This window comes from Hoplias malabaricus, chromosome 8, assembly GCF_029633855.1.
Source record: "Hoplias malabaricus isolate fHopMal1 chromosome 8, fHopMal1.hap1, whole genome shotgun sequence".
NCBI classification, from domain to species: Eukaryota; Metazoa; Chordata; class Actinopteri; order Characiformes; family Erythrinidae; genus Hoplias; species Hoplias malabaricus.
The window spans coordinates 15,763,073-15,786,748 of record NC_089807.1 but is presented as its reverse complement, the minus strand read 5'-3'; the positions used below and the strand labels follow the sequence as shown (position 1 = coordinate 15,786,748).

General features: G+C 37.4%; 3 protein-coding genes across 4 annotated transcripts; 2 read left to right on the top strand and 1 right to left on the bottom strand.

Annotated features, from left to right (window-relative positions):
• Positions 1–211: 211 nt before the first annotated feature.
• On the top strand, positions 212–4,864 carry galm (galactose mutarotase). The gene is made up of 7 exons (XM_066678752.1): positions 212–515; positions 2,495–2,649; positions 2,804–3,010; positions 3,360–3,441; positions 3,913–4,063; positions 4,184–4,358; positions 4,435–4,864. Exons 1-7 carry the CDS (start codon positions 323–325, stop codon positions 4,510–4,512), a joined length of 1,041 nt encoding a protein of 346 aa, XP_066534849.1. The 5' UTR covers positions 212–322; the 3' UTR covers positions 4,513–4,864.
• Positions 4,744–18,720, bottom strand: dhx57 (DEAH (Asp-Glu-Ala-Asp/His) box polypeptide 57). 2 transcript variants are annotated; one of them, XM_066678744.1, is made up of 22 exons: positions 18,373–18,719; positions 17,726–17,923; positions 15,644–16,557; positions 15,010–15,179; positions 14,711–14,832; positions 13,304–13,499; positions 12,868–12,992; positions 12,643–12,776; positions 12,489–12,543; positions 12,168–12,382; positions 11,825–11,941; positions 11,351–11,447; positions 9,959–10,132; positions 9,636–9,836; positions 8,476–8,752; positions 7,703–7,798; positions 7,533–7,616; positions 7,302–7,439; positions 6,765–6,839; positions 6,529–6,663; positions 6,198–6,398; positions 4,744–5,619 (listed from the first exon to the last, which is right to left on the bottom strand). In XM_066678744.1, the coding sequence occupies exons 1-22, from the start codon at positions 18,447–18,449 to the stop codon at positions 5,476–5,478; spliced, it is 3,945 nt and encodes a 1,314-aa protein (XP_066534841.1). In that variant the 5' UTR covers positions 18,450–18,719; the 3' UTR covers positions 4,744–5,475. The 2 variants fall into 2 exon arrangements, with proteins under 2 accessions (XP_066534841.1, XP_066534842.1); XM_066678745.1 differs by lacking the exons at positions 4,744–5,619; positions 6,198–6,398 and having other exon boundaries at positions 6,547–6,666; positions 18,373–18,720.
• A 1,382-nt stretch (positions 18,721–20,102) lies between these two features.
• cisd1 (CDGSH iron sulfur domain 1) lies at positions 20,103–23,664 on the top strand. The gene is made up of 3 exons (XM_066678753.1): positions 20,103–20,224; positions 20,981–21,186; positions 22,123–23,664. The coding sequence occupies exons 1-3, from the start codon at positions 20,197–20,199 to the stop codon at positions 22,210–22,212; spliced, it is 324 nt and encodes a 107-aa protein (XP_066534850.1). The 5' UTR covers positions 20,103–20,196; the 3' UTR covers positions 22,213–23,664.
• The last annotated feature ends 12 nt before the right edge of the window (positions 23,665–23,676 follow it).

The window sequence follows — 23,676 nt, the reverse complement described above, 5'->3', positions numbered from 1 at the left end:
TTGGTTGAATGACAAGCCTTAGAAAAAAAATGGCTCGGTCTTAGACGGGAACCGGCTCTCATACTTCACTTACAAGAGCCGGCTCTTTGAACCGGTTCGTTCGCGACCGACACATCAACGGCACAAAGCCCTGCTTAGGGAATAGTAGGCTAAATTATATGTCTCTCACACACGCGCGCGCGCGCGCACACACACCCAAGGTCGCGTGATGATGACGGCGATATCATGACGTTCAAAGTCTAAAGTTGTGTTCTCTGTGCGGTGCAGATAAACGTGTGTCTGATCTCAGAGAACGGTTTGTTTTTGTTGTGTGTAATCGGTCATGTGTGAGGTGAATAAAGAAGTGCTTTCTGTTAAATCAGAGTCCGTTCAGCTCTCTGTAGAGAGGTGGACACTCAGATCTCACAGTGTCTATGTAGAAATACTTTCTTTAGGTGCTGTCATAACCTCCATCAAAACTAAGGACCGGAATGGACATCTTGCGGATATAGTGTTAGGCTTCGATGATGCAGAAAGTAAGTTTAGGTCTTCTCAGTGAAACAGTGATTGTAGACTGGTTGTTTTAATAATTTGCATATTAAGCTTACTGACATGTTCACAGCTTTCTCAGAGATTTCTGGTCTTGCTCTCGATAAATTAATTTTTCAAAGTCATGTACGTCTCCGTTTCAGACATTACGTTAGATAGTAGTCAATACCACTGCACGCAAAGGGTAAGTATATGGAATATACAGGTGCTGCTCATAAAATTAGAATATCATGAAAAAGTTGATTTATTTCAGTAAATTCAATCAAAAAGTGAAACTTGTATATTATATTCATTCATTACACACAGACTGATGGCATGGAGTCGATCAGTCTGTGGCACTGCTCAGGTGTTATGAGAACCCAGGTTGCTCTGATATTGAACTTCAGCTCTTCTGCATTGTTGGGACCAGCGTATTGCATCTTCCTTCACAATACTCCATAGATTTTCTATGGGGTTAAGGTCAGGTGAGTTTGCTGGCCAATTAAGAACAGGGAGACCATGGTCCTTAAACCAGGTACTGGTAGCTTTGGCACTGTGTGCAGGTGACAAGTCCTTTTGGAAAATGAAATCTGCATCTCCATAAAGTTGGTCACCAGCAGGAAGCATGAAGTGCTGTAAAACTTCCTGGTAGATGGCTGCGTTGACCTTGGACCTCAGAAACACAGTGGACAAACACCAGCAGATGACATGGCACCCCAAGCCACCACTGACTGTGGAAACTTAACACTGGACCTCAAGCAACGTGGATTCTGTGCCTCTCCTCTCTTCCTCCAGACTCTGGGACCTTGATTTCCAATGCACTGACTTCAGCTGCAGTGCAGTCTTTGTGAATCTCCCCCACATTTTTGAATGGGTTTTGTTTCACAATCCTCTTCAGGGTGCAGTTATCCCTATTGCTTGTACACTTTTCTACCACATCTTTTCCTTCCCTTCACCTCTCTATAATTGTGCTTGCACACAGAGCGCTTTGAACAGCCAGCCTCTTTAGCAATGACCTTTTGTGTCTGGCTCTGCTTGTGTAAGGTGTCAAGAGTCGTCTTTTGGACAACTGTCAAGTCAGCAGTCTTCCCTATGATTGTGTAGCCTACAGAACTAGACTGAGAGACCATTTAGAGGCCTTTGCAGGTGTTTTGACTTAAATAGCTGATTACAGTGTGGCACCAGGTGTCTTCAATATTGAATCTTTTCACAATATCATTCTAATTTTCTGAAATAGTGAATTTGGGGTTTTCATTAGTTGTCAGTTATAATCATCAAATTAAAAGAAATAAACACTTGAAATATATCAGTCTGTGTGTAATGAATGAGTATAATATACAAGTTTCACTTTTTGAATGGAATTACTGAAATAAATCAACTTTTTCATGATATTCTAATTTTATGACCGGCACCTGTACGAAACTGAATTTTAAGCCCTTCCAGTCCTGCTGCATGGTCAACCAGAATACACATTTTAAAGGGCCATACGGCCTACATTTGTGTATATTTTCAACCTCTGTTTTTTAAACAAGGATACTGTTTTTGGTACATCGTGTTTAAGATTGGCTTATGAAAATGACCTGTATTTTGATTGGCTGGTCTTTATCACACCTCATTCAAAAAGTCATGGACAAAACACATAATGGTCTTAAATTGTGGTTTAGGCAGATATATTCATGTATAAATCTTTTAGTGTAATTTCCATGTTGAAATGCTACAACTATTTTATTTGCAAAACGCATGGTCGGCAGTGTTAGTTCTGCAATGTAGCTGTCACACAGCTCAGGGGTCTTGGGGTTCATTCCTTGCCTTGGGCCACTCTGTGAGGAATTTGTTAGGATGAAGCATTTGCAAATGTTGAATAAAAAATAATAAATTAATGATATAATGATACATAGGAAAGTCTTGTGTATAAATAAATAAAAATTGATTAAGCAGAATTAAATAAAACTGAAAGATATGTGTTTGTGAATATATGAATACACAGGCTATCTTACAAATCCCCGCTACTTTGGAGCTGTGGTGGGACGAGTTGCAAACCGAATTGCCAAAGGTCAGTTTGTTATTGGAGGAAAAGTGTACAAGCTTGCCATCAATAATGGACCCAATGCCCTGCATGGTGGCATCAGGGGGTTTGACAAGGTCAGTAAACAACAGACATTAAAACAAACACTTTTCTGGAATTGTGTGCTTGTGTAACTTATGGTACAATTCCTATGTTTCTGTTCGTATATTAATCTCATATTGTTGGGCAAGAGTTGTTTATGTTTTGATGAATGCTTTCAATTTCATTCAGGCATTGTGGACTTGTGAGGCTGTGGATAACGGAGTCAGACTGAGCCACATTAGTCCGGATGGGGATGAAGGTTACCCTGGAAACCTAAAAGTTTCAGTTACCTACACACTAGAGGCAAACACACTGAGTGTGCAATACCATGCTCACACTGACCAAACTACACCAATCAACCTGACCAATCACTCTTACTTCAACCTGTCTGGACAGGTGAGACTGGACACTTATTTACACAGCAACCATATCTAGTGGTGTAAATGTGAGATGGTTGTGGTAACATTTATAGTTATGCATAGAAAGGTCTAGAAACATACACTGTTGTTTTGAAGTTACAGGACAGTATCACATTTCTTGTGATATAATATCTTGTGATATGATATTAATTATTCTCAGTTATTATTTAGGCCAAAGGTCCTAATATATCAAGCCATAATAGAAATGTCATAGTTTAACTACTTCCTGACTGTAGTAAATACCATATAACCTGAAAACATAATATTCACTTTTTAAAGCAACGGCATACACAACTACAAAACAATCATGGCTTCTTTTTCTGTAGGGCACACTGGACATTTATGATCATGAAGTCACTATCTCAGCTGAGGCCTACCTACCTGTTGATGACACCATGATCCCCACAGGTGGCCTTATTAATATTTAAAACAAGATTTCATTGTTAATACTGCACTAGATATCGTACAGTATAGAAAATCTAGACGTCAACCATAAACCATGGTTGTTATACCTTCTTTCTTAAGGCAGTAAAGGAAGTCGTCTTCTTGTTGCTAGCCAATGCAAGCATCTTTTAGCTGACAGTAGAGTAAAGTTACATCAGAAGTGATTTGGTACCTGCAAGGGTGCTTGCCTTCACCCTCCCAGGCTGGTCTGGTAGTATTGTGTGATGGGAGGAGAACTAAAAAGCAGATGACATATGTAACTACAATGAATAAGATGAAAAACATAATAAAAAAGTACATTATTTCCATCTTCTTATTGTAAGATATTAAACCCATTTAGGCTATGATTACAGAATAAAGGGATGGTTTTGTTAGAACTCTGAGAAATGTTAAGGTGAGATGTGTATTTTGACAGTCACAAATTCATTTTCCCAGGAGAGATTAGATCTGTAGACAATACATTGTTTGATCTCCGTAAGCCTGTTCTTCTTGGGCCTCGACTGAAGGAGCTTCCAAGTCCTGGGTTTGATCACAATTTCTGCCTTTGGGTTCCTGGAGCACCAAAACTGCATACGAAGTGTGCAAGGTAAACCATGGATACTCTGTGCAAATGATCCAAGTTTTCCAATCAAGAAACCAGATTTCCATATGCTTACTAGCATATTTTCCCTGTTTATTATCTAATAATGTTTTTCTCTTGCTGAAGGGTGATGCATCCTGGGACTGGGCGTGTTCTGGAAGTGAGTACTACTCAGCCTGGCGTTCAATTCTACACTTCCAACTTTTTGGATGGATCATTAAGAGGGAAAGGAGGGGCAACATACCCTAAACACAGTGCATTTTGTCTGGAGACCCAGAACTGGCCAGATGCAGTCAATCAGGTATAAATAAAGACAATTACATTGCTTTTTACATTAATAGGTACAATTGAACATCTATGCTTTATTTTCTTTGTAGCCCCAGTTTCCTGATGCTTTGCTGAGACCAGAAGAGGAGTACATGCACACTACACACTTCACTTTCTCAGTGGCTTGATGCATTAAAACACACAAGGTAGTGTCGCCACACTGATTAATATTTCAAGCTTAGAAAAAAGGGGAGTTCCCTTTCTAGAAGGTCAAATTTGCACCAGAGGTTTGCTTTTTTTTTAAATCAAAAGAACACTGCAGTCAGATTTTAAGCATTAGCAACAGATTTAATTGATAAATCTCTAATTTCTGTAGAGAACCCACCCAGCCACATGTCTTACTTTTAATAATAATTAACTGTTATTACCTGATTAACTACATCATATGATTGCACATACCACAATCGTGACGGTTCTGCCTTAACCAAATAAAATCATTTAATTCATCTTACAGTCCCTCCTTTGGCTTTTATTTTATTTTTCCAATCAAGGTTTCCACTTAGACATTTCAAATGCCCTTTGGCAAAAATGTACACGTTGTAATTTCCATCAAATGATTATACATTTTTCACAAAAATACTAATGCTAAACATTTGAGAGGAGAAAAAAATTAAATAAATAAAAAAACAAAAACCAAAAGTATCCATGCTGTTCATTCATTTCATGCATGTGCTTCACTTGAGTGCTCCTAAATATTACAGTACACACTAAGGCAGACAATATTCCCCCTCACAGAATCCAATATGGACTCAGTATCAAACTACACTGTGTGCATCAGTTACACTAATGACAAATCTATATGCTGTTTTGTTTCTTCTCTGGAAGAAATAAACCTAAACTCAAAGATAATTCAGATGAACCTTATTATAAACCAAGTAGATGTATCTGAATTACTCTGTAGTTTAGCATATTCAAGTAAATGAAACCATTCAAATGTCTGTGTGACAGCAATGTCTGCATAGTAAAACAATGCATATTAATGATTTTAAAACAGTTTTGTAGAAAAGGTATACTCTGATATGGTTGAAGTTACATATTTGTGCATGCAGAAGGTGAGAAAATATATCTCATGTGTGGTGAGTGTTTGCAATTTACTGGGTTGAAATAAGTGACACTATGGTTTGTATGATGCGGGAACCTCGTGGGCAACCGATCAGGTCCATGCTAGGGTTTTTGATCTTCTCCTCCAGGAGCTGATCTAGTTCCCAACGCAGCTCCTTCACAAGCTCAGCCACCTGCACCAAACAAAGATGATATTAATCTGTACTGCAGTGAAATCAGCAGAAAATGCTGGTCCAGATGTAGTAGGAAAACAATGTGTCTGATCCAACCGAGAACAAATCTAGGATTAAGGTATGTTTTAGAGATATAATTAGAGGCAAGTTTGGGATAACTATTGTTGGCAGGGATGTCATTAGACCCAATTTAGTAGGGCATGTGCCCCACCCAATAAAATTTTGCTATGACCCACTAAATTCACAGTTAAAAATTAATTTTTATTCAGTGAATTTCTCCAACTAGTCTGTGCTCTCCTTATCCTCAATTATAGAAAATATTTAAATATTGTGCACTATAAAGTAATAATACTGTGATTTCCCTACAATAAATATGTACATTATTTCCTCAAAATTTAATCTTTTGGAAATTAGTGCATTCTAGATTTGGCTTTGATGCTATTAATTTTCTGTGTGTAAATCTGCTATAAGCTATTATTGAAAACAATGCTAAACGGCAATATAAATGTATGTTATCTTTACATTTTATTACTAGCAGAAACAAACTAATTGCTGTGTTGACTCTGAGAATGGGTTACCTGATGTGAGGCGGCAGCGAATCGAATCCAGCCATCATCCAGAGAGATGATGAACTCGCCACGCTGCAGCTCAACATTCACCTGCCCTCCACCAAACAGCACCATGGGATACACACAAACCATGCTGCAGTCACGGATAAACACTCGGCTGGTTTTCACCTTTTCATGGTAGACCAAGTATGGACTTTCGTAATGACGCACCTGCACAGGATATCATTCCATTAAATGAAAATCAAACAACTCATATTAAGCCCTTTCAGGTTCCCTTTCTATGTCCTGTATAACATACCATATAGAAAATCATTTAGATTAGAACTATGTGTTTTCTTACTGAAAAATTGACAGATGAGGGGTGTATATGAACTGCTCCATCATTTTTTGTCAGAAAGCGTAGCTCTTCTGCTTTAGGCTGCATCTTAACAGCCCCTTTACTTGTCTGTTTAAATTTGCCCTGTGGAGAGCGGACCTACTGACACAGATGAAAATGTACAAATCATTAGATTGATCACATGGAATTTAGTAGAGTTAAGTGAATTAATTGTAAACACAAGTTGTAAACATACTAACCTGGACTACATTTGGGTAGAGGGCAGCACATAACATGGCTGACATCAGCTTTGTGTTATCAGCATTAAGATTTGCCTTAAAGGGAGAAACAACTACCAGCAGTTAGTCCTGAACAATGTGGAAAATATTTAATATTCAGTTTTCAACAATTTATTAAATTATTTCTACTGGTTTTTGCCAGCTATCCACTTTTTCAGGTTTGCAGCTTGAAAACTGGATATATATCTCAATATGAAGCCAATCAAGAAAATTTTAAACAATGTAGGTTAAAATTATAATAAAAAATATAGTTAAAATTGCATGTTTGAAAATGACACACTTCACATTGCTATTAAAATATAAAAGAAAATATTCAGCCGTACAGGCTTTGCATTAAAGACTAAGAATGCAGCAAAAAACTGTTCACTGTTCATTTCTACTACTGGTTTTGCATAATAATAATAATAATGCATTTTTCACAAATCCAAAAATATATTAAAAAAAATATGTGTGAGGTATCAGAAAAGCCGTATATTCACACTGCTCCCTGAGCATTACCTCATAGCCTGTGGACTCCAAAATTCCATCAGTTCCTTTGGAGCTTCTTCTCTCTATGTCTCTAACCTTCAGTCCATCCTTCACAAAGCCAATGTCAGACAGGAGTTCTGCAAACTGTCTTTTAAGACATGCTATCTCCTAGAACAGACCATTGCATTTTAAATCTTTAACAGGAAGGCCACTGTATTGACTATACATTAAAATAAACTGCCAAATGTTTGCTAGGTCCACCTGTAGGCCCCGGATAGACAGAAAGTTCTCTCTGCAGTATTGATAGCCAGCCTTTGAACCATTCTGTTCTGCATTACACCAGCCCTGTAACAAACACACACACACACATACATCGAACATACATACACTATTTTATAGTAATCTAAATGCTTCTCAGAGACCAGAGTAACCTTGTACGCCTGCAGTAGAGCAAGATGATCACTGTTGGCAAGAGAAAAACTTAATTTTCTCTCATTAGCCTCCTCTCGTTTATCCCATGGGGAGACCTGTAATAGAAAAAGAGGAAAACAGACTAAGCAAGAGAACATGGAATAATGGACCTCTGGTCTATCAAAGTACATATGTCATATTGTTATCGAAATGTAACAGGCAGATTTCAACAGAATATGCTGTACTGGATATCACGGGGAAAAAATGAACCTGATCCAAGTAAAAAATTGAGCCTACATTATTACACACATTTTTTCTCTGATGTAATGTTTTTAGTTGTGCATTTTCTTCTGTGGGTTTCAGTAGCATGAAGTGGACAAGAGTGCTTCAATTATATATATATATATATATATATATATATATATATATATATATATATATATATATATATATATATATATATATATATATATAAAAAAAAAAAAAAAAACATAGCTAATTGGAAAATATAGAAAATTGAAAGAAAAGCAATAAATTGGATTTGTGTTGATTTCGTACTGGCTGGTAGTGTGTCATCTGCCAGAAATGATCTTAAAGTTAGTTTCCGAAATATTGTTAAAGAATGTCTTATATTTCAAGAGATCACAGAAACAATCTATCCAAATTACAGTTGTGAGTTTCTGAGACTAGGAATAAAAGTTTGCACAATACCAGACTGGTGCTGAAAAGCTTCCAGTACATGACAGTAAAACTTGCATTAGTGTCTTGTGACTTTCTTAGAAGTATATCTTACGAAAGGACTCTTGAAGGCCAGGCTGGCAGCGATAGTGAGTGCTGGGTCCAAGCAGCGGAAAATGGCTCCCAGCAGCATCAGCTTTCCAATGCGAACATCCACAGGGAGACAGGCCAGATGCCAACCCAGTGGAGTCAGACATTCAGCTTCTGTCAGAGCACCGAGAGCATTCAGCCTCTTTTTAGCTGCCTCCAGACTACACCCTGCTGGTGGCTCTATGAGCTGAGAGAACACAGAGTCCAGGAGCCGTTTGGAGAATACATCCAAAACTTTAATCCTAGAACAGAGGAGAAGGGGGTTAAGGTACACAAGATTTAATCAAGATCTTGCATTATAGAATTTTCTGCAATAATTCTTTCTTGTGTCATTATCCTGACTAGTTGCCTGGAAACATCACATACAGTGAAACCATGGCAGTGAATCAACCAAGATAAGAGCCTTCGCCCAGTTGATTTTTTGCTTTATGATGCGAGCCGAGATCTGAGTTATGAGCGAGCGAGCTTACGTCACCTGCCACTAGGTAGCCCAGCAAGCGTTCAGTTCACTTGGTTATCTAGCCATGCAAGTGTCTGTGTCATATTGTTATTTTTTGTAGCATTGTTGCATTAAGTGTGTAGCAAGTAAGTTATGTTAAGCAATACAGCAGGAAAAGAAAAAACTCCACCAATATCCTCCACTTCTGCAAGCATCTTCGTCTGATCTTTAAAGTAAATGTACTTCGTCTATCTTTACATTCTTTTATTATGTATTATTTTTTTTTCTACATTATGTTATTTATAAAGTACATGTTCCTTATTTAAAAAAATATTGGTGTGGGTTTTGCAGGGCTGGAACGGATTATTAGCATTTCAATTCATTTAATGTGGAAATTTAAGTTCATATACGAGCAAATTGAGTTATGAGCTCGGTTACAGAACAAATTAAACCCGCAAGTCAAGGTATTACTGTATTTTGTAATAAGCTTATTTGTAAGCATAGTTTTTATGATTGGCCTCATGTGAGAGATATGTAGCATGAACAGATTCATTTAGGGACGACAGGGATCATTTTCATAAATACTGTTTGTACTGCAACTTTTTGGTGGTAAATTGATCTTCTTTGAAGATCAAAGTTTGAGAATTAAATGCTGCTGTGTAAAACTAGCTTATAGTCCTGCATACCTGAGGCACAGCTGTTCCAAAGGCACCCTCTGGATCTCAGGGAGTTGTTGTTGGCTGAGGTGGTAGTTGAAGCGATGGCTTGTAAAGAGATGGAAACAAACTCCAGATGCCACACGGCCTGCACGCCCTTTTCTCTGCAGAGCGTTAGCACGAGACACCCACACATCTTCCAGACTCTCCATACTGCGGCTGGCATCATACCTGGTACAAATTTAATTCACTTTCATTAAACTTGGACTGACAATCTTAGGTCATGTAGGGCCATAAAACTGCAGACTTTGGCATACTTCTACCTAGTAAGCTAAATGAGGATAGGCTCTTACCTTTTCTCCTTCATTTTGCCAGAGTCAATGACATAAACTACATCATCAATGGTTACTGATGTCTCTGCAATGTTAGTGGAGATAATGACTTTGGTCACACCCTCTGGTGGACGTGTAAACACTGCCTGCTGCTCCTCGTTGGACAGAGAGGAATGGAGTGGATACACCACACACCTATGAAAAGATTATGCAGTACTTTTCTTAAAGCATTTTTCTTAAATATCTGTACAGATATTATGAAGAATTAACAAACAGAATGCAGCGATCTGTAAATACCCTGTATTTAAACACCAAGTAAACCTAGATATTTAGGTTAATGTTTTACCTTACCAATTTAATCATTTATTTATAAATATGTTTTCCCCCAAATCTATTAGCTAGTAGGTTAATCCAAAAGCTGCAATTTAAGACTAAAAGCAGTGATATAATGACATCTGTATGGTTGCACATATGAAAGCCAAAGCTTAACGGGCACTTGCTCATTCAAGATTTCTTCAGAAATTAAGGGGTATTAGGAGAGTTGTCCTCAGATGACAAAAAGGATCATTTTCATTTGGTAATGTTCCTTTTCTGAAGCTTATATAAGCAGTGAGTGTACAATTGAAAATCAGCGTCAGTAATAGGTCTATTTAAGATACAGAATTTGCTAATTTGAAGAGGTATCTACAAACTTTTGTATACACACCGATCAGGGATACTGATTATCTTGTCACACTAGCACATGTCAAGATGTGGGATATATTAGGCAGCAGATGAACTTGTTTGTTGAAGGTGTTGTACTGGAAAAATGATCAAGCCTAAGGATCTGCATGGAGTGGTTTATATATACCAAGAACCAAGTGGATCAAACAAGACAACGGGTGAACAAGCAACAGGGTCATGGCCCTGTGATGTACGTGTGAAGTACCATCTAGTCCTATCCTGTAGAAGAACAACTGTCCCAAAAATTGCTGAAAATGTTGCTGGCTATGATAGAACAGTATCACAAAATACAGTGCATTGCAGGTTGCTGCATCTGGGGCAATGTAGATGCAGACTGGTCATAATGCCTGTGCTGTTTTGTCCACCACTGAAACTACCTACATTGGGCAAGTGAGCATCAGAAGTGCACAATCACGTCATGTGGATGTCATAGAATTGTCATAGAATTCAAATTTTGAAAGGGAAAAAAATCCCCAATTTAGTCATTGCCTGTTCCACACATTAGCTAGCTCAATGTCTCAAAATTCTTGGAAAAGAAAACTAAATGCTCAGGTCTATAATGTTAGATAACATCCATCCGTAAGGAGTAGCATTGTGCTGAATTACTTTAATACAAATCACACTGAATTTACTTATCACAGCATTACATTATTATTAGCTTTCCACTTCAAACAAGTTTAGAATATTTACCTCTTGGCTCCTCTATTGTTAAACAATCGATTGGACCGCAGCTGCTCATACAACTGCTTTATTTCGGCTAATCCAGGCAAAAAGACCAGCACAGCTCCTGCACATTCACACAGACAGAAAAAAGGACCCATAATACAATGCATAAATACAGCTGTATGCACAAAATTGGGTGCAAATAACAAAACAGAAAATGTGGCCTTATTTAAAGTCATAACGTATTTTGGTTTGTTTATTTTAATCGGTATACAATCACATGTATATGACTGTAGATTATATAAAATTAGAGTGAGTCAAAAATCTCAGTGCACCGTCCTTTGATATGCTAAATGACCACCTTCCCATAGAAAAAAACTTGCCCTTGATCCAATATGGTGGCTTTCAATATGGCGGCCATTAAAAAGACTAAAAAAGTTTATCCGATAAAATGGTTTTCTGTGACTTTTGACTCACCCTGTATAATTAACTGGCCTTTACCTGGGGGATAGTTGTGGTCTCCATCTACAATCCACTCTAAGAGACTCTCCAGCAGATCCATGTTGATTTTATCAAAATCCATTCCAGCAAGGGTTTTCACCACAGATTTTGAGTAATCTGAATGTAAAATATTAAGAAAATTGTGACTTAGAATATGGAACACACAAAAACAGTACAACCCCTAAAACATAATTAGAACATATATCACATTTGTGGAAGCAAATAAATAAACTATTATTTCAACATTGTGAACAGATACAATGTAGCATCTTTTATCATGCCATAAAAACAATTATGACCCATAAGACTTGCTAACAATAGCTACATGTGTTGATGTCCTTACTTGGATATCGCAGAGTGAGCTCTTGCTGGCTGAGCTGCTGGTCAGGTATGGAGTCTTTCACTACATCTTTTCTCATGAATGAGGTGAACGACCAACCATCATCATCGTCCATGTCCTCCACAATGGGCCGTACTCTCCCAGCCTTGTTTCCTTGAATGGACATGCCATTCTGTTTTGCAGAGCGACGGTATGGGCTGCCATCCTCTATCACATACCTGATCAATATATTTACAATATAACTTCTTGTGTGCATAGTCATAAATGCCTATACATGTACAAATATTAATATTGTAAAAGCGGTGCAAACATTATACTCCTTACCTAGCCTTAGCAATGGCATCTTCAAGGAAGAACTGCTCCACTGGGAATGTACGTCCTGTGTGCAAAAGATGGCAATTTATCCAAGAGAACATCATTTCTGGAGTGTGGCCTGCAAGCATATAAATGGGCTTAATAGAAGCTGCTGAGACATTACCAGGTATATGGATAGTGGGGCAACTATTGAAGTACTCAGAAAACAGGTCAGCATTGAGGGTTGCACTCATCAGGATAATCTTCAGATCTGACCTCTGCACCATCAGATCCTTCAAAACCAGCAACAGGAAGTCACTAAAAAAAAAAAAAAAGCAATTGATGCCAATATAATAAATAACACTTTGTGTGTATACAAAAGTGGGATACCACAAACATTTTCTTTCACCTCTCCTCTGTGCGCTCATGAACCTCATCCACAATGACATGTGTCACTCCACTAAGCTCAGAATCTCCTTCCAGCCTCCTCAACAGAACGCCAGTGGTACAGAACAGCAGCCTGGTACTGGAGGACTGGGCACAGAAATGACAAAAATCTCATGTCTAAGCCACACTTGTTTCCAATACCCTGCTGTGTAAACTGCATCACAAACTTGATCACTTGATCACACTATGCTGAGTTGCTTTTTTGTTTTCAGCTCTATATAAAATACCTTATTCTGGTACTGTATAGTAAAAAAATGTAGTTGCTGTCATCTTTTTTTTTTTTTTTAAATAACAATCCTTTCATGATCTGAAACAAGATTAGAGTTTGAATTTCTATAAAGACGAGAAAAGTTTTCTGACTTTTGCATACTGTGTGTATAAAATGATTTTTTAGTTACCCTGACAGTTTCAAGCCGTATCTGGTAACCAGTGGAGTGGCCCAGGGCCTCTGCTCGCTCCTGGGCAACCCTGGACGCCACAGTGATGGCAGAGATGCGCCGTGGCTGAGTGCAAATGATGTTAGCCACACCTTCTGGTCGCCCACCCAGTGAATCATCCAGGATAAACTGGGGGATTTGTGTAGTCTTACCACACCTGAATGTAACATATACGTACATATATGTACACATCTCATTGTAAAAATGTCTCTAAGGCTTCATTCACACGGCAGGTAAAAGATTTTTTTTTGTTTTGCTGTTCACCCAATCTATATAAATGTGACCTATAGCGGATATCAGAACAGATCCTAAACTGACCTGCATGTGCAAAAGGACAGTGCTTCAGGCTCTGACAAGAAGGAAATGTCCATTTGTTTCATACAAAGCACTTTTCTTTTGAATCAAAGGAATGGGACCACTTTGACCCAATTTTGAAGCGCTGTGACCAAAATTAGCTCCATGTTAAAATCTGAACTGATATATTTTTTCATTCTAAGCACAAATTTGCCAGATCTCCCACAAACAGAAGGTCTCCAAAGAGAGGGAGACAAACGCTGACAATATGGGTTTAATATTTCCATGATCATACCCATATGAATAATTTAAAACTGATAAATAACTGCTAAAAAAGAAGTTATTCCCGTGTTTGTTTCATAAAAACACTTAATAAAAATTTCCACAAGATTTATTTTTTCACAAATGACAAACTGGAATCTGGATTAAAAATTTTCATGGGTTTTTCATTTCCCAGTATTTTTTACAAAAAAAAAATGCTTTGACTAGTCTGTTTCCGTGCTCTAAACACCCCAAAATAAAACGAAAATTCTTTGGACCGTAGTCCAGATCATCATCCTCAGTGGCTGGAATCACATAAAATTCACATGAATTCCGAATAGGCCATTCAGACAGAGTTGCTTTGCCACAGATCTGATATGGATTGGATGTCAATACCAGATATTAAAGTGACTACTTGGTCACTACTGGGTCACGTATGAAGAAACAAATTCTGGATTTGTGCCAATTTTACCTGCTGTGTGAACATAGCATAAAACATTTTGCAATTTACACTTATTGTCTCACTGCTATTCAAGAAAAAAAAGAAAGACTTTTCCCATTGTCCACATAACATGATCAGCTACTCTTTACACTGTGTGAATTTAAAAATATACGAACCAATAAAAAAAAGGAGTAAAATCACTTTGCATTTTTACTTAAACATAAACTCCTTTAATGTTATCATTTGGGAGATGCATGTTATCTAGGACAGCGAAAATATAAGTAATTATGTAAATCATTTATTAAGCATATTTAAAACCAAAATACTGTACCTATGTAAAAAAAAATTACAAATGATATTTACAGACATACCCAGTCATCCCACTGATCACTAGAACCTGGTTCTTGTCTAGGCAATGAAGAATGTTCTCTCTCTCCTCCCACACAGGTAGCTTTTGCCTCTGCTGCTGCATGGAGCCATAGCGCCTGGAAGACTGTCAGATAGAATATTTAAAACATTTGTGTATAATGTATAATATATATATAGACAAGAAATAAAAAGAAGCACAAGAAGCTGTGAAATGCTTTCTGTTTATGTTTAAATTTGTCAAAATCTTTCAGGGCTTTACTACAGTTGATGTTATAGACAGACATCTACAAGGATGTGTTACCGGTTTTCTCTTGAACTCTCCACAAAGTTTCTTGTTCTCCAGAATCGCTTCTTCAATTCTAATCTCAGCCTTCTTCTCCATCTTCTTTCGAAAGTTCACATAGCTCTCATTCTCCACAGGAATGCATTCCTCACATTCTTCGTCGTATTCCTCATCTTCGTTTTCTATATCTAAAAAGTAAACACACACACACACACAAAAAAACATATTTAAACAGGATGCATGTTAATGATTGCTTTGTTTATGAAAATTCTGAAAACTAGGAGTTCATTTCACCATTGGATTAGCATTATCTAATTAATCCCAATTTTCTCCTCAATCATAAGTCATCCCCCATTCCACCCTGATAGCTAGTAATATCACAATCACACATATTCTTGGTAACATCATTGTGCACTGAAGGGTTGAGGTCATGTAAAATAACTACATATTTCACATTTTACCTTCCTTCCTCTTTCATCACCACCCCTTGATGAGTGAAAATACTGAGCTACCCTGAATGATTCCTGATGCCACAGTTTTTGCCATAATATGATGCAGAAAAAAAGCATTATGTTTTCCAATTCACTTCAATCCATGTTAACATTAATAACTATATAAAAATGTTTATGGGGTTAAAACTTCACCATCTTACTTTCAGTATGTCTCACTCTGATGTTGTCCTCTGAGGTCGGTGTGTTAGATGATCTGCATGTACTTGTAGTGCTGCTTGGTTTACTGTTGTTTGTATTGTTTTTAGTGCTCCGGCTTCTTGATGTGGGGATGGAAGGTGGGGCCAGTACAGGTGGTGGGGCACTGTATTTGTGATGAGAAGTTGAAAGGAATTCTCTAACAGGTCCATCTTCTTCAAGGCAGGAGATGAGGGTGTAGACCACTGGCTCACCTACTTGTGCAGCTGTAATGGATTGGCTGAAGAGATATTCTGTCACATTAAGGCGTCCTGCTCCAGAGATTGCTTCATCTGTGGTACTGAAGGCAGCTAATGGTGGCTGGAAGGGGTAGCAACTTCCTGGAGGAAAGCGAATCTCCAGCTGGTAAACATAAGGGTCAAAACTATTAAAACCAGGCTGACTGGGTCCATGCAGGTTTCTGTGGCTAATGGGCTCTGTTTGGCTTTGGTGTTTAAACTTGCAGCGGTTTCCAAACTTACATCCAGATCCTTTCAGATAGAACTTACACAACTGAGTTGATGAAGATTCTGCTTTGTGTCTATCAGGGATTGTGTCAGATGTCCTGCTACTGCATTCAGTCAACCACAGAAGATCCAGACTGACCGTCCAGACACGGTCACTGATACGCTCACAGAAGCGCTCTCCATAAATGGCAGCTAAAGCAAGGGCCTCCTCTTTGCGAAGGGCCACACATTCCTCCAGAGAAGGAGGGTCTTGCACCTGTGGGCCAAGGGCAGTGGAACCAAACCGCTCTGTGAACATCTGATTAAGGAGAAACTCAAGAGTTGTTCCAACTTCACCTCGACCACTGCTCCTTCCTGAGCCTCCCTGACCCACTTCCAGAGCCTGCCTACTCCGCTCACGGTCAAAGCCATACCTAACACAAGCAAATAAAAATGTGAATTAGAATTATTTAACTTACACCTAATGACAGAGAGATGACTTTTCATTATATATTTAGACAAGTACACAGATTTGTTGTTGCACTGTATAGCCAGACGTATGGTGACGTCTGATCATCAGATCTATATATAAACATTGGTGGAAGTCATATTCTAAAACCAAGAGTATTGATATAAATTTGGCTGCCTCTTTGCTGGTCATCATCATTCTTTTAGCATCCACTAAATCAGATTCATTAATTTGACTGCCTGATAGTTAATCATCATTCTAGAGACACAGTTGTTAGAAATGGGATATTTCACAAACCTTTGGCCATATATATTATAGATACATTTTATAAAGTCATTTTCAAGGTTAAGGCTTTACTGAATGATAACAAACCATGCAACCACACCCAAGTATAGACACTCTGTGGGAAAGAGTGTACTTAAATACTGCAATGAAATACCTTGAAACGTGTGTGTCCATCAGATTCATTCAGAGTTGAAAATCATCAATCAAAGATTTCAATCTTTAAATTTAAAGTGTTGCGATTTTAATGGATTAACAACAAAGTTGTCTTCATCTTTAAGTGCAGGAATTTAATCTAATAATACAGAGCTTATAGAGTCAAAATAATCAGAAGCAACCAAACAGCAGCTGACTGGAATCTAGCCCATTTTTTGTGTGTTCAAGTCTTAAGCCATATGCTGGCCTTCTCTGTGACAATTCTGACATTAAGCTTAAAGTTCACAATGTAATCAAAAAATATATCATTTTATATAAAGCCATTTTCTAGCCCTCCAGTCTGTTTGCGTGTTGGAAACCAGTCTGATGTGTTTACGAAGCTCCAGTGTCTGTAAATTAAAAATATACGGTCTCTGTCCTGTATGCTAGTTTACTCTATTTCTTTCTTTCTCTCTCTATATTTCTTATAATGGCAGAGGCACCTGGAACATTTTTAACTACAAAAAGAACCTCAAACATTGAAAAGCATGAACTGAAATGAGGAAATAGTGGCTCCATAGGTGGGTAATATAGACTTAAATTTGCTGTTTGTAATCCCTTAATGTGGAAATGTAGAAATTCGGGAGATGGCTACCTGCATTACAGAAAGTGCTACAAAAAACATAAAACAATGAAGGCAAGTAAGTAATAAGTACCTGCACAGAGTACCTAGAGCAAACAGGGAAACAACCGGCTCTGGTTTGGCTTGGGTTTCTTCCTTACAATCTTCCTCATACACACCGTCCTCAGCACACTCCACTCCATCATCATGAGTGCTCCAGAACTGGCCTTCCTCACGGTGGTCCAGCTCATCATATTCTTCCTCCTCTTCTTCTGCCTCATAGTCTGAACCACTGGGGTAACAATCATCAGACAACAAAGGTTTTTGTTTCAAACAAATACCAGAAACATAGAAAAGAGTAAAATATGAAATATTTAAAATCTAGATTTAAAGACTTCCATGCTATATCTGTGATTTTTCTTTTGTACTATTAAATAGAGCAATCCATTATGTCCTCCAATGATTCTTCTTCACATTGTGAAACAGCATCTATACATGCACCTTGCTGTCTGAATATATCAGAGATATTAGGAGTAATCCCATGTTAAATAATGACTGAAACTATGCATGGAGCCTGCTCTATGAAGTATATATCAGTTCATTTAGGGAGTACAAACGTGTGTCACCATCTCATAAAGTTTAGAGAAAATGTAAAATAATCAAAAACTACATAAATGTTTATAGCTACATTTGCTATTTTTGGTGGTGAAAATTGTCTTACAAAACACAGACAGCACAGACCTGTTTGGAGTGTTGTACTCCTGACTCTGAAGTTCTCTCAGCAGTTCTTTTACTTGCAGCTGGTTTTCTGAAGTCATGTGTATCTTCTGCAGAGGCAGATGACCTGGCTCGGGTCTACGATCTTGCCATTCCTCGCCATGTCTAGGGCCACTTCTCCCAGAATAAGAAACTCTGGGGCAGTTCTGACCACTGCCCTGTCCCCTGCCTCTACTGCCTCCACGACCTGAGCCTTGAAATACACCTCTTCCCCTGCCTCTGCTCGGTGGAGGTTTAAAGGAGCGACTTGGTCCAAGGTCCAGACTAAAGTCATCTCCATCATCCCAGGCTCCTTTCCTTCCTCCTCCTCCTCCTCCACCACCACTACCACCTCCTCCTCCTCTACCACCACCACCACCTCCACCTCCTCCTCTGGGCTTATTAAACCGACCTCCACCCCGATTGGGCTTTCCTCTCCTTCTTCCACTCATTGTGTGCTGTTTTTCCTGAAAGACAAATTCATAAAAATGCAACACAGCACATAGGCTAGAGAAAACCCATGATTGTATATAATTCAGTCACGGTGGTGCAAGAAGTATCACTGTAGGGTTTTAATTTTATATTTCGCTGTATAGAAATCTAAACCTGAGAACTTTTTTTATATTAGCTATTATTCTCTAAGGTTTCTTGAACAGACCTTAAACAATTCCCTCAGAACGACATTGCTATATATTATGCTTTAGGGAGAAATTTAGAAAAAGTGAATTCCTCATTAAAGAATTTAATAAACTAATCTGTGTGATGAATGTCTTTTTTTTCGCAGCAGTGGATCGTTATCCGGTTAAACCGAGACTCCGATATAAACCTCAATGAAGGTTGGAATCAAATCCCGATGTGTTTTTAGTTAGGAATTTTGAATAATGACAATATTGAGCTAGTGTTAGCAGGGAGCTAACGGACCACTCTATCTAACACTGTTCTAACGTTAATTTCTGAGCGTTGAACGGAAAGATTCGGGTGTAAATGATTCTTACTGCCGAGCCTTGATAATAATGAGACACAGAGATTTAACAGACCCTTACAGTTCATATCGCCCTGTCCGAATGCAGACCCCTGTCACCGGGGAGAGAAAAACCGGAGCAAGCGTTGATTCGGATTCACACATTTCAGATTCAAAATAAAAGCTCTACAGTTCTCAAACATCAGTGCGTTAAATTCTAACCGGGGGCATGTTTTACTATTAATACATCTATAAGATGAAAATTTAAAATACTTGTTCCAATAATTAAAAACACACTGTAATTTATTGTACATAATAATTTGTAAATTATATCCATATCATAATTGGCAAAATATAGTTATTCTAATTCTACCAGGGCCAGATAAATGCAACAGAATCCTTGCCTTTATAATTGTGCTTTCATTAGCTATATGTTACAAGAATAAAGCAGTCAGCACCACAGCATTTTCTAAAAAAAATACTATTCAGACAGCTCATGTTTTCTTAGCCACTTTTAAGTTATTAAGGACATTTTTTTTTCTTTTTAGATTTCTTTACTTCTAAGTATGTCATTCTGATTAACAGAGAACATGTTTTTGTGGTTTAGTCTGGTTTAACCTATGAATGAATGAGTAAATGACTGGTATTTTAAAACAGCTTGTGAAGTTTGTTACTCTGTCATATGCGCATTGTTTTGCGGTCTTGATCTACTTGAATACTCCTCCCGAAATTTATTTTTTAAAATAAAAGTCATTGGGCAACACACAGCAACACAGCAGCGGCTAAGAAGATCTTTACATTTTTCTGGTTTTCTTTGGAGCTGAAATAATAAATTGTACGACACAACCATGAGTAGATCAAGCTCTATGTCTAAAGGTATCGTTTAATTTAATTATTCTGTGAATGTACTTTCGCTGTATATATTAAATAGTAGTTCTCTTGTTCCTGAGAAGTTTGTGTACTTGAGTCTGTTGTTAGCTAACGAGCTTCACAGCTATTAATTTACTGTGTTCGTTTAATCTATTGTACTATTGCCTCCCTGTATTATATTGCCACCCTGTACAGCTGTCAAAGAAAGAAAGAAAAAAAGAAAGAAATCTAATAGAAATAGACCAAAAATCAGTAAATTGCTAACGACCAAAAACTTGCTACGAATGTGTTTTTAACCTTGGCTCCGTCCTTACAGCCAAGTGCGTTTCAACAATTCAGCCTTATGACAGACTAAGAGGATAAAACTCATAAATAGGATTATGTTAGTACAACTAAATCCGACCAGAATGGACACACACACACTATGATTAAATATTAAAATTAATATAGTGTCTTAATTGTGTTCGAAGCTTAAAGTCAAGCCCTTGGTTCCCTGCTCCTTATGTAGTGCACTTGTTGGGTGACTTGGGTATGAAAATACTGGTTCTTCCACCCAAACGGTTCTTAATATAGCTAACTAGCACGGAACTGTGTAGGATTTAAAAATGCATGCACATTGTTCTAACCATGTAGGTGGGGTACTGTTTGTATGAAGGATCCAACATGTCAAAACTCACAAAGTGAGTCTCCATAATTGTCTTGCTCTCCCTCACATAGATCTGAATGGAAAACAAACCTGACCTCTGTCTTTTTGCTTTACAGCTGAAGTAATAGCAGCTCTCTCCGTCACTGCTGGGGCTGCAGCAGTAGGATTACTGATCTACAAAACATTTTTTTCCAAAGACAAATGTGTGAAACCAAAGGTGAACCTGGACCTCCAGAAAGACAATCCCAAAGTGGTGCATGCCTTTGACATTGAGGACATTGGTGATAAAGCAGTGTACTGTAGATGTTGGAGGTCTAAAAAGGTGAGATGACATAAATCCAATAAGACTACAGAGAATATTCCGAATAATTATTTGCAGTGTGCTAAACATTTTGCAGTCAGGTTCAGTTTAGAAGTTCATGCTCAGTTAAGTTAAGTGAACCATTACCACAGTTATTTATTTAACCTAAGGGTAAGGTAGGAAATATAATATTACTATTTTATCTTCTAGGGGTGTAACAATCCCAATCATTTAAACTTAGTTCACTCTCCTTCTCCACAACACTTCACTCAGATAGGAGACTTTATTTCACTCTGATTTCCATTTTGGTAAATGAGATACCTTTGTAAGTAACGGGAGCATGATAGTGATATGAAAATGTTACACCTGTACCACACTGGTGTTTCTGATGGATTACTGAATTTATCTTTTGTATTTTATGATTTGACACACTGTTTGTGATGAGAATTATGATTTTGTTGTTAAAGAAAGTATAATGCATTTTCTAAATTTCTTGCTGTGTTAGAAAAGAAACAGCCTGTTCCATTGCATATTAAATACACAGCTTTTAATTAAGAAGTAATGTGGTGAATTTACAAACCTGTTTTCCACCAACTCCTGATGATGTTGGTGTCCAAAGAATTGCTTTTTATGTTAAGGGTGAAACCTTGAGTCTAATGTTGATAACAATAAATAAAGTAAGAAGTCACAAATAGAACCAGCTGAAGGTTTTCTAAAGCATGTGCAAATATAGTCAGAATTTGGTTGAACACCTATTCTCCAATATCTCAACTCTGCAGTGTAGCTCCAGTGATAAAATAAATAAATTAAATATGGACACCTAATGTTATAGTTGATCCTTGACAACTGGGATGGATGGATGGAAGGATATCTATCTATCTATCTATCTATCTATCTAAAAATGATTTCAAACATATGTCCTATTTTTTATTATAATTGTTTTTTTCTGTACTGCAGTTCCCTTACTGTGATGGTGCCCATGCAAAACATAATCAGGAGACGGGGGACAATGTGGGACCTCTGATCATAAAACACAAGGAGGCATGACTCGATAATGCTGTTCATGGATATACAGCAGTCTCTACTTATTAAAGATGTGAGCAAGATTAGTACACATTTGCCTCATGTGCAGCGGAGCTGATATTTGTTTCTTGTTTGTGTTTGATTTCTAGTTTACTCGTGAACCAAATGTATTATCTTCTTTATGGTCCTGCTGTTTAACTTGTCTTCCATTATGTCTTGGGGTAATTTTATCCATTTATCAAATGTTTACTATATTCTGTAGTTGTATAGATTTGCTGTTCTGTTTGGGGTTTTCTTGTATGAGTACACTAGCACTTCTTTTATCAGCTGATATTCTGGGATCTCTGTTGAATACCAGTTGATGCTTTGAATGTGTTTTTACTGACAAGCTTAATGCCTAGTTATGAATTACTTCTTATGAAAAAAAACACTTTATTGAGATTTCAGGGGAAAAGGCCTTGGAGAAATTCTTGGAAATATGCTAAACAAAATACTGAACGAAGTCTTGTGCGTCATAGACTACATTTGACACAGTGCACAATCTGGTTATTTGAAACAAAACCAAAGAGTTTGGTTCTGTGTTTTCTGATAAGGATAAGAGTTTGCTGCAAAAAAGCAGATCCTAGAAGCTCATTTAAACAATAAATTTAACCAAATACTGAATGGACATTTTTATTTCTTTAAGCACAAATACAGATTAAATTTCAGTTTGATTTTAACTTGACACATAGAAACTATCAGTAAGTGCAGAGAGGTTTTTTTTTTCTTCTCTCCCCAGCATTCTTAGTTTAGATTCTGAGATCTTATATTACTATTCCTATTTAGATTGTGATAGTACTGCAAACCCTATTTGACAGGGTTATGATAGTTAAAACAAATACAAATAAGAAATCAGATAACCTGATTTAACTGTGTCAACAAAGTCTAAAATATGTGTCCTGATTTAAATGAAATTTAAAGAAAAAAACAAACAAACAATATCTTAGCTGGTAATGCAATAATGATATACCAACTTGTTGACAACTGATCTACACACGTGACCTTAAGTAGTGGTGTTAGTTCATTAGTGATACATGTGCTCTGCAATTACTGTGCAATGTGTATGAAATGTATTTTTGGGGCAGGATCACTACCTGATATTAGTTGATGATTGATTTTTCTGTGTTTTTTCTGACAAAAGAGATTGTAAGGTGTATGGCAGATTGTGTACATGCCTGTGATTTTTACTATATATAATACAATATATACAATTATATATCTGAAAACTAGACACAAATTGTTTGTACTACTACTTACACAGCCTGTCATCACTGAAATCATTCTACCTTTTCTCCTACTTTTGGTAAGCTTAATCGAAAATACCTCAGTATGGCATATTAATGTGAGGGTTTGTTTTATTTTAATTTTTAAATTTTAATTTATTATTATTTTTTGTAATTGTATTTGTCCTAAATAAATCAGCCTTTTCTGCCTTATACATCCTTACAC

Excerpts from the sequence above, each read along its gene's own strand:
- galm (XM_066678752.1), top strand. The coding sequence starts at position 323 with ATGTGTGAGGTGAATAAAGAAGTGCTTTCTGTTAAATCAGAGTCCGTT. Across the intron at positions 3,011-3,359 it reads ACTTCAACCTGTCTGGACAG|GGCACACTGGACATTTATGA; the intron begins GTGAGACTGGAC and ends CTTTTTCTGTAG. Across the intron at positions 4,064-4,183 it reads CTGCATACGAAGTGTGCAAG|GGTGATGCATCCTGGGACTG; the intron begins GTAAACCATGGA and ends CTCTTGCTGAAG.
- dhx57 (XM_066678744.1), bottom strand. The coding sequence starts at position 18,449 with ATGACTTCAGAAAACCAGCTGCAAGTAAAAGAACTGCTGAGAGAACTT. Across the intron at positions 8,753-9,635 it reads TTGGAACAGCTGTGCCTCAG|GATTAAAGTTTTGGATGTAT; the intron begins GTATGCAGGACT and ends CCTCTGTTCTAG. Across the intron at positions 7,799-8,475 it reads TGGCCTTCAAGAGTCCTTTC|GTCTCCCCATGGGATAAACG; the intron begins GTAAGATATACT and ends TTTCTATTACAG.
- cisd1 (XM_066678753.1), top strand. The coding sequence starts at position 20,197 with ATGAGTAGATCAAGCTCTATGTCTAAAG. Across the intron at positions 20,225-20,980 it reads ATCAAGCTCTATGTCTAAAG|CTGAAGTAATAGCAGCTCTC; the intron begins GTATCGTTTAAT and ends TTTGCTTTACAG. Across the intron at positions 21,187-22,122 it reads GATGTTGGAGGTCTAAAAAG|TTCCCTTACTGTGATGGTGC; the intron begins GTGAGATGACAT and ends TCTGTACTGCAG.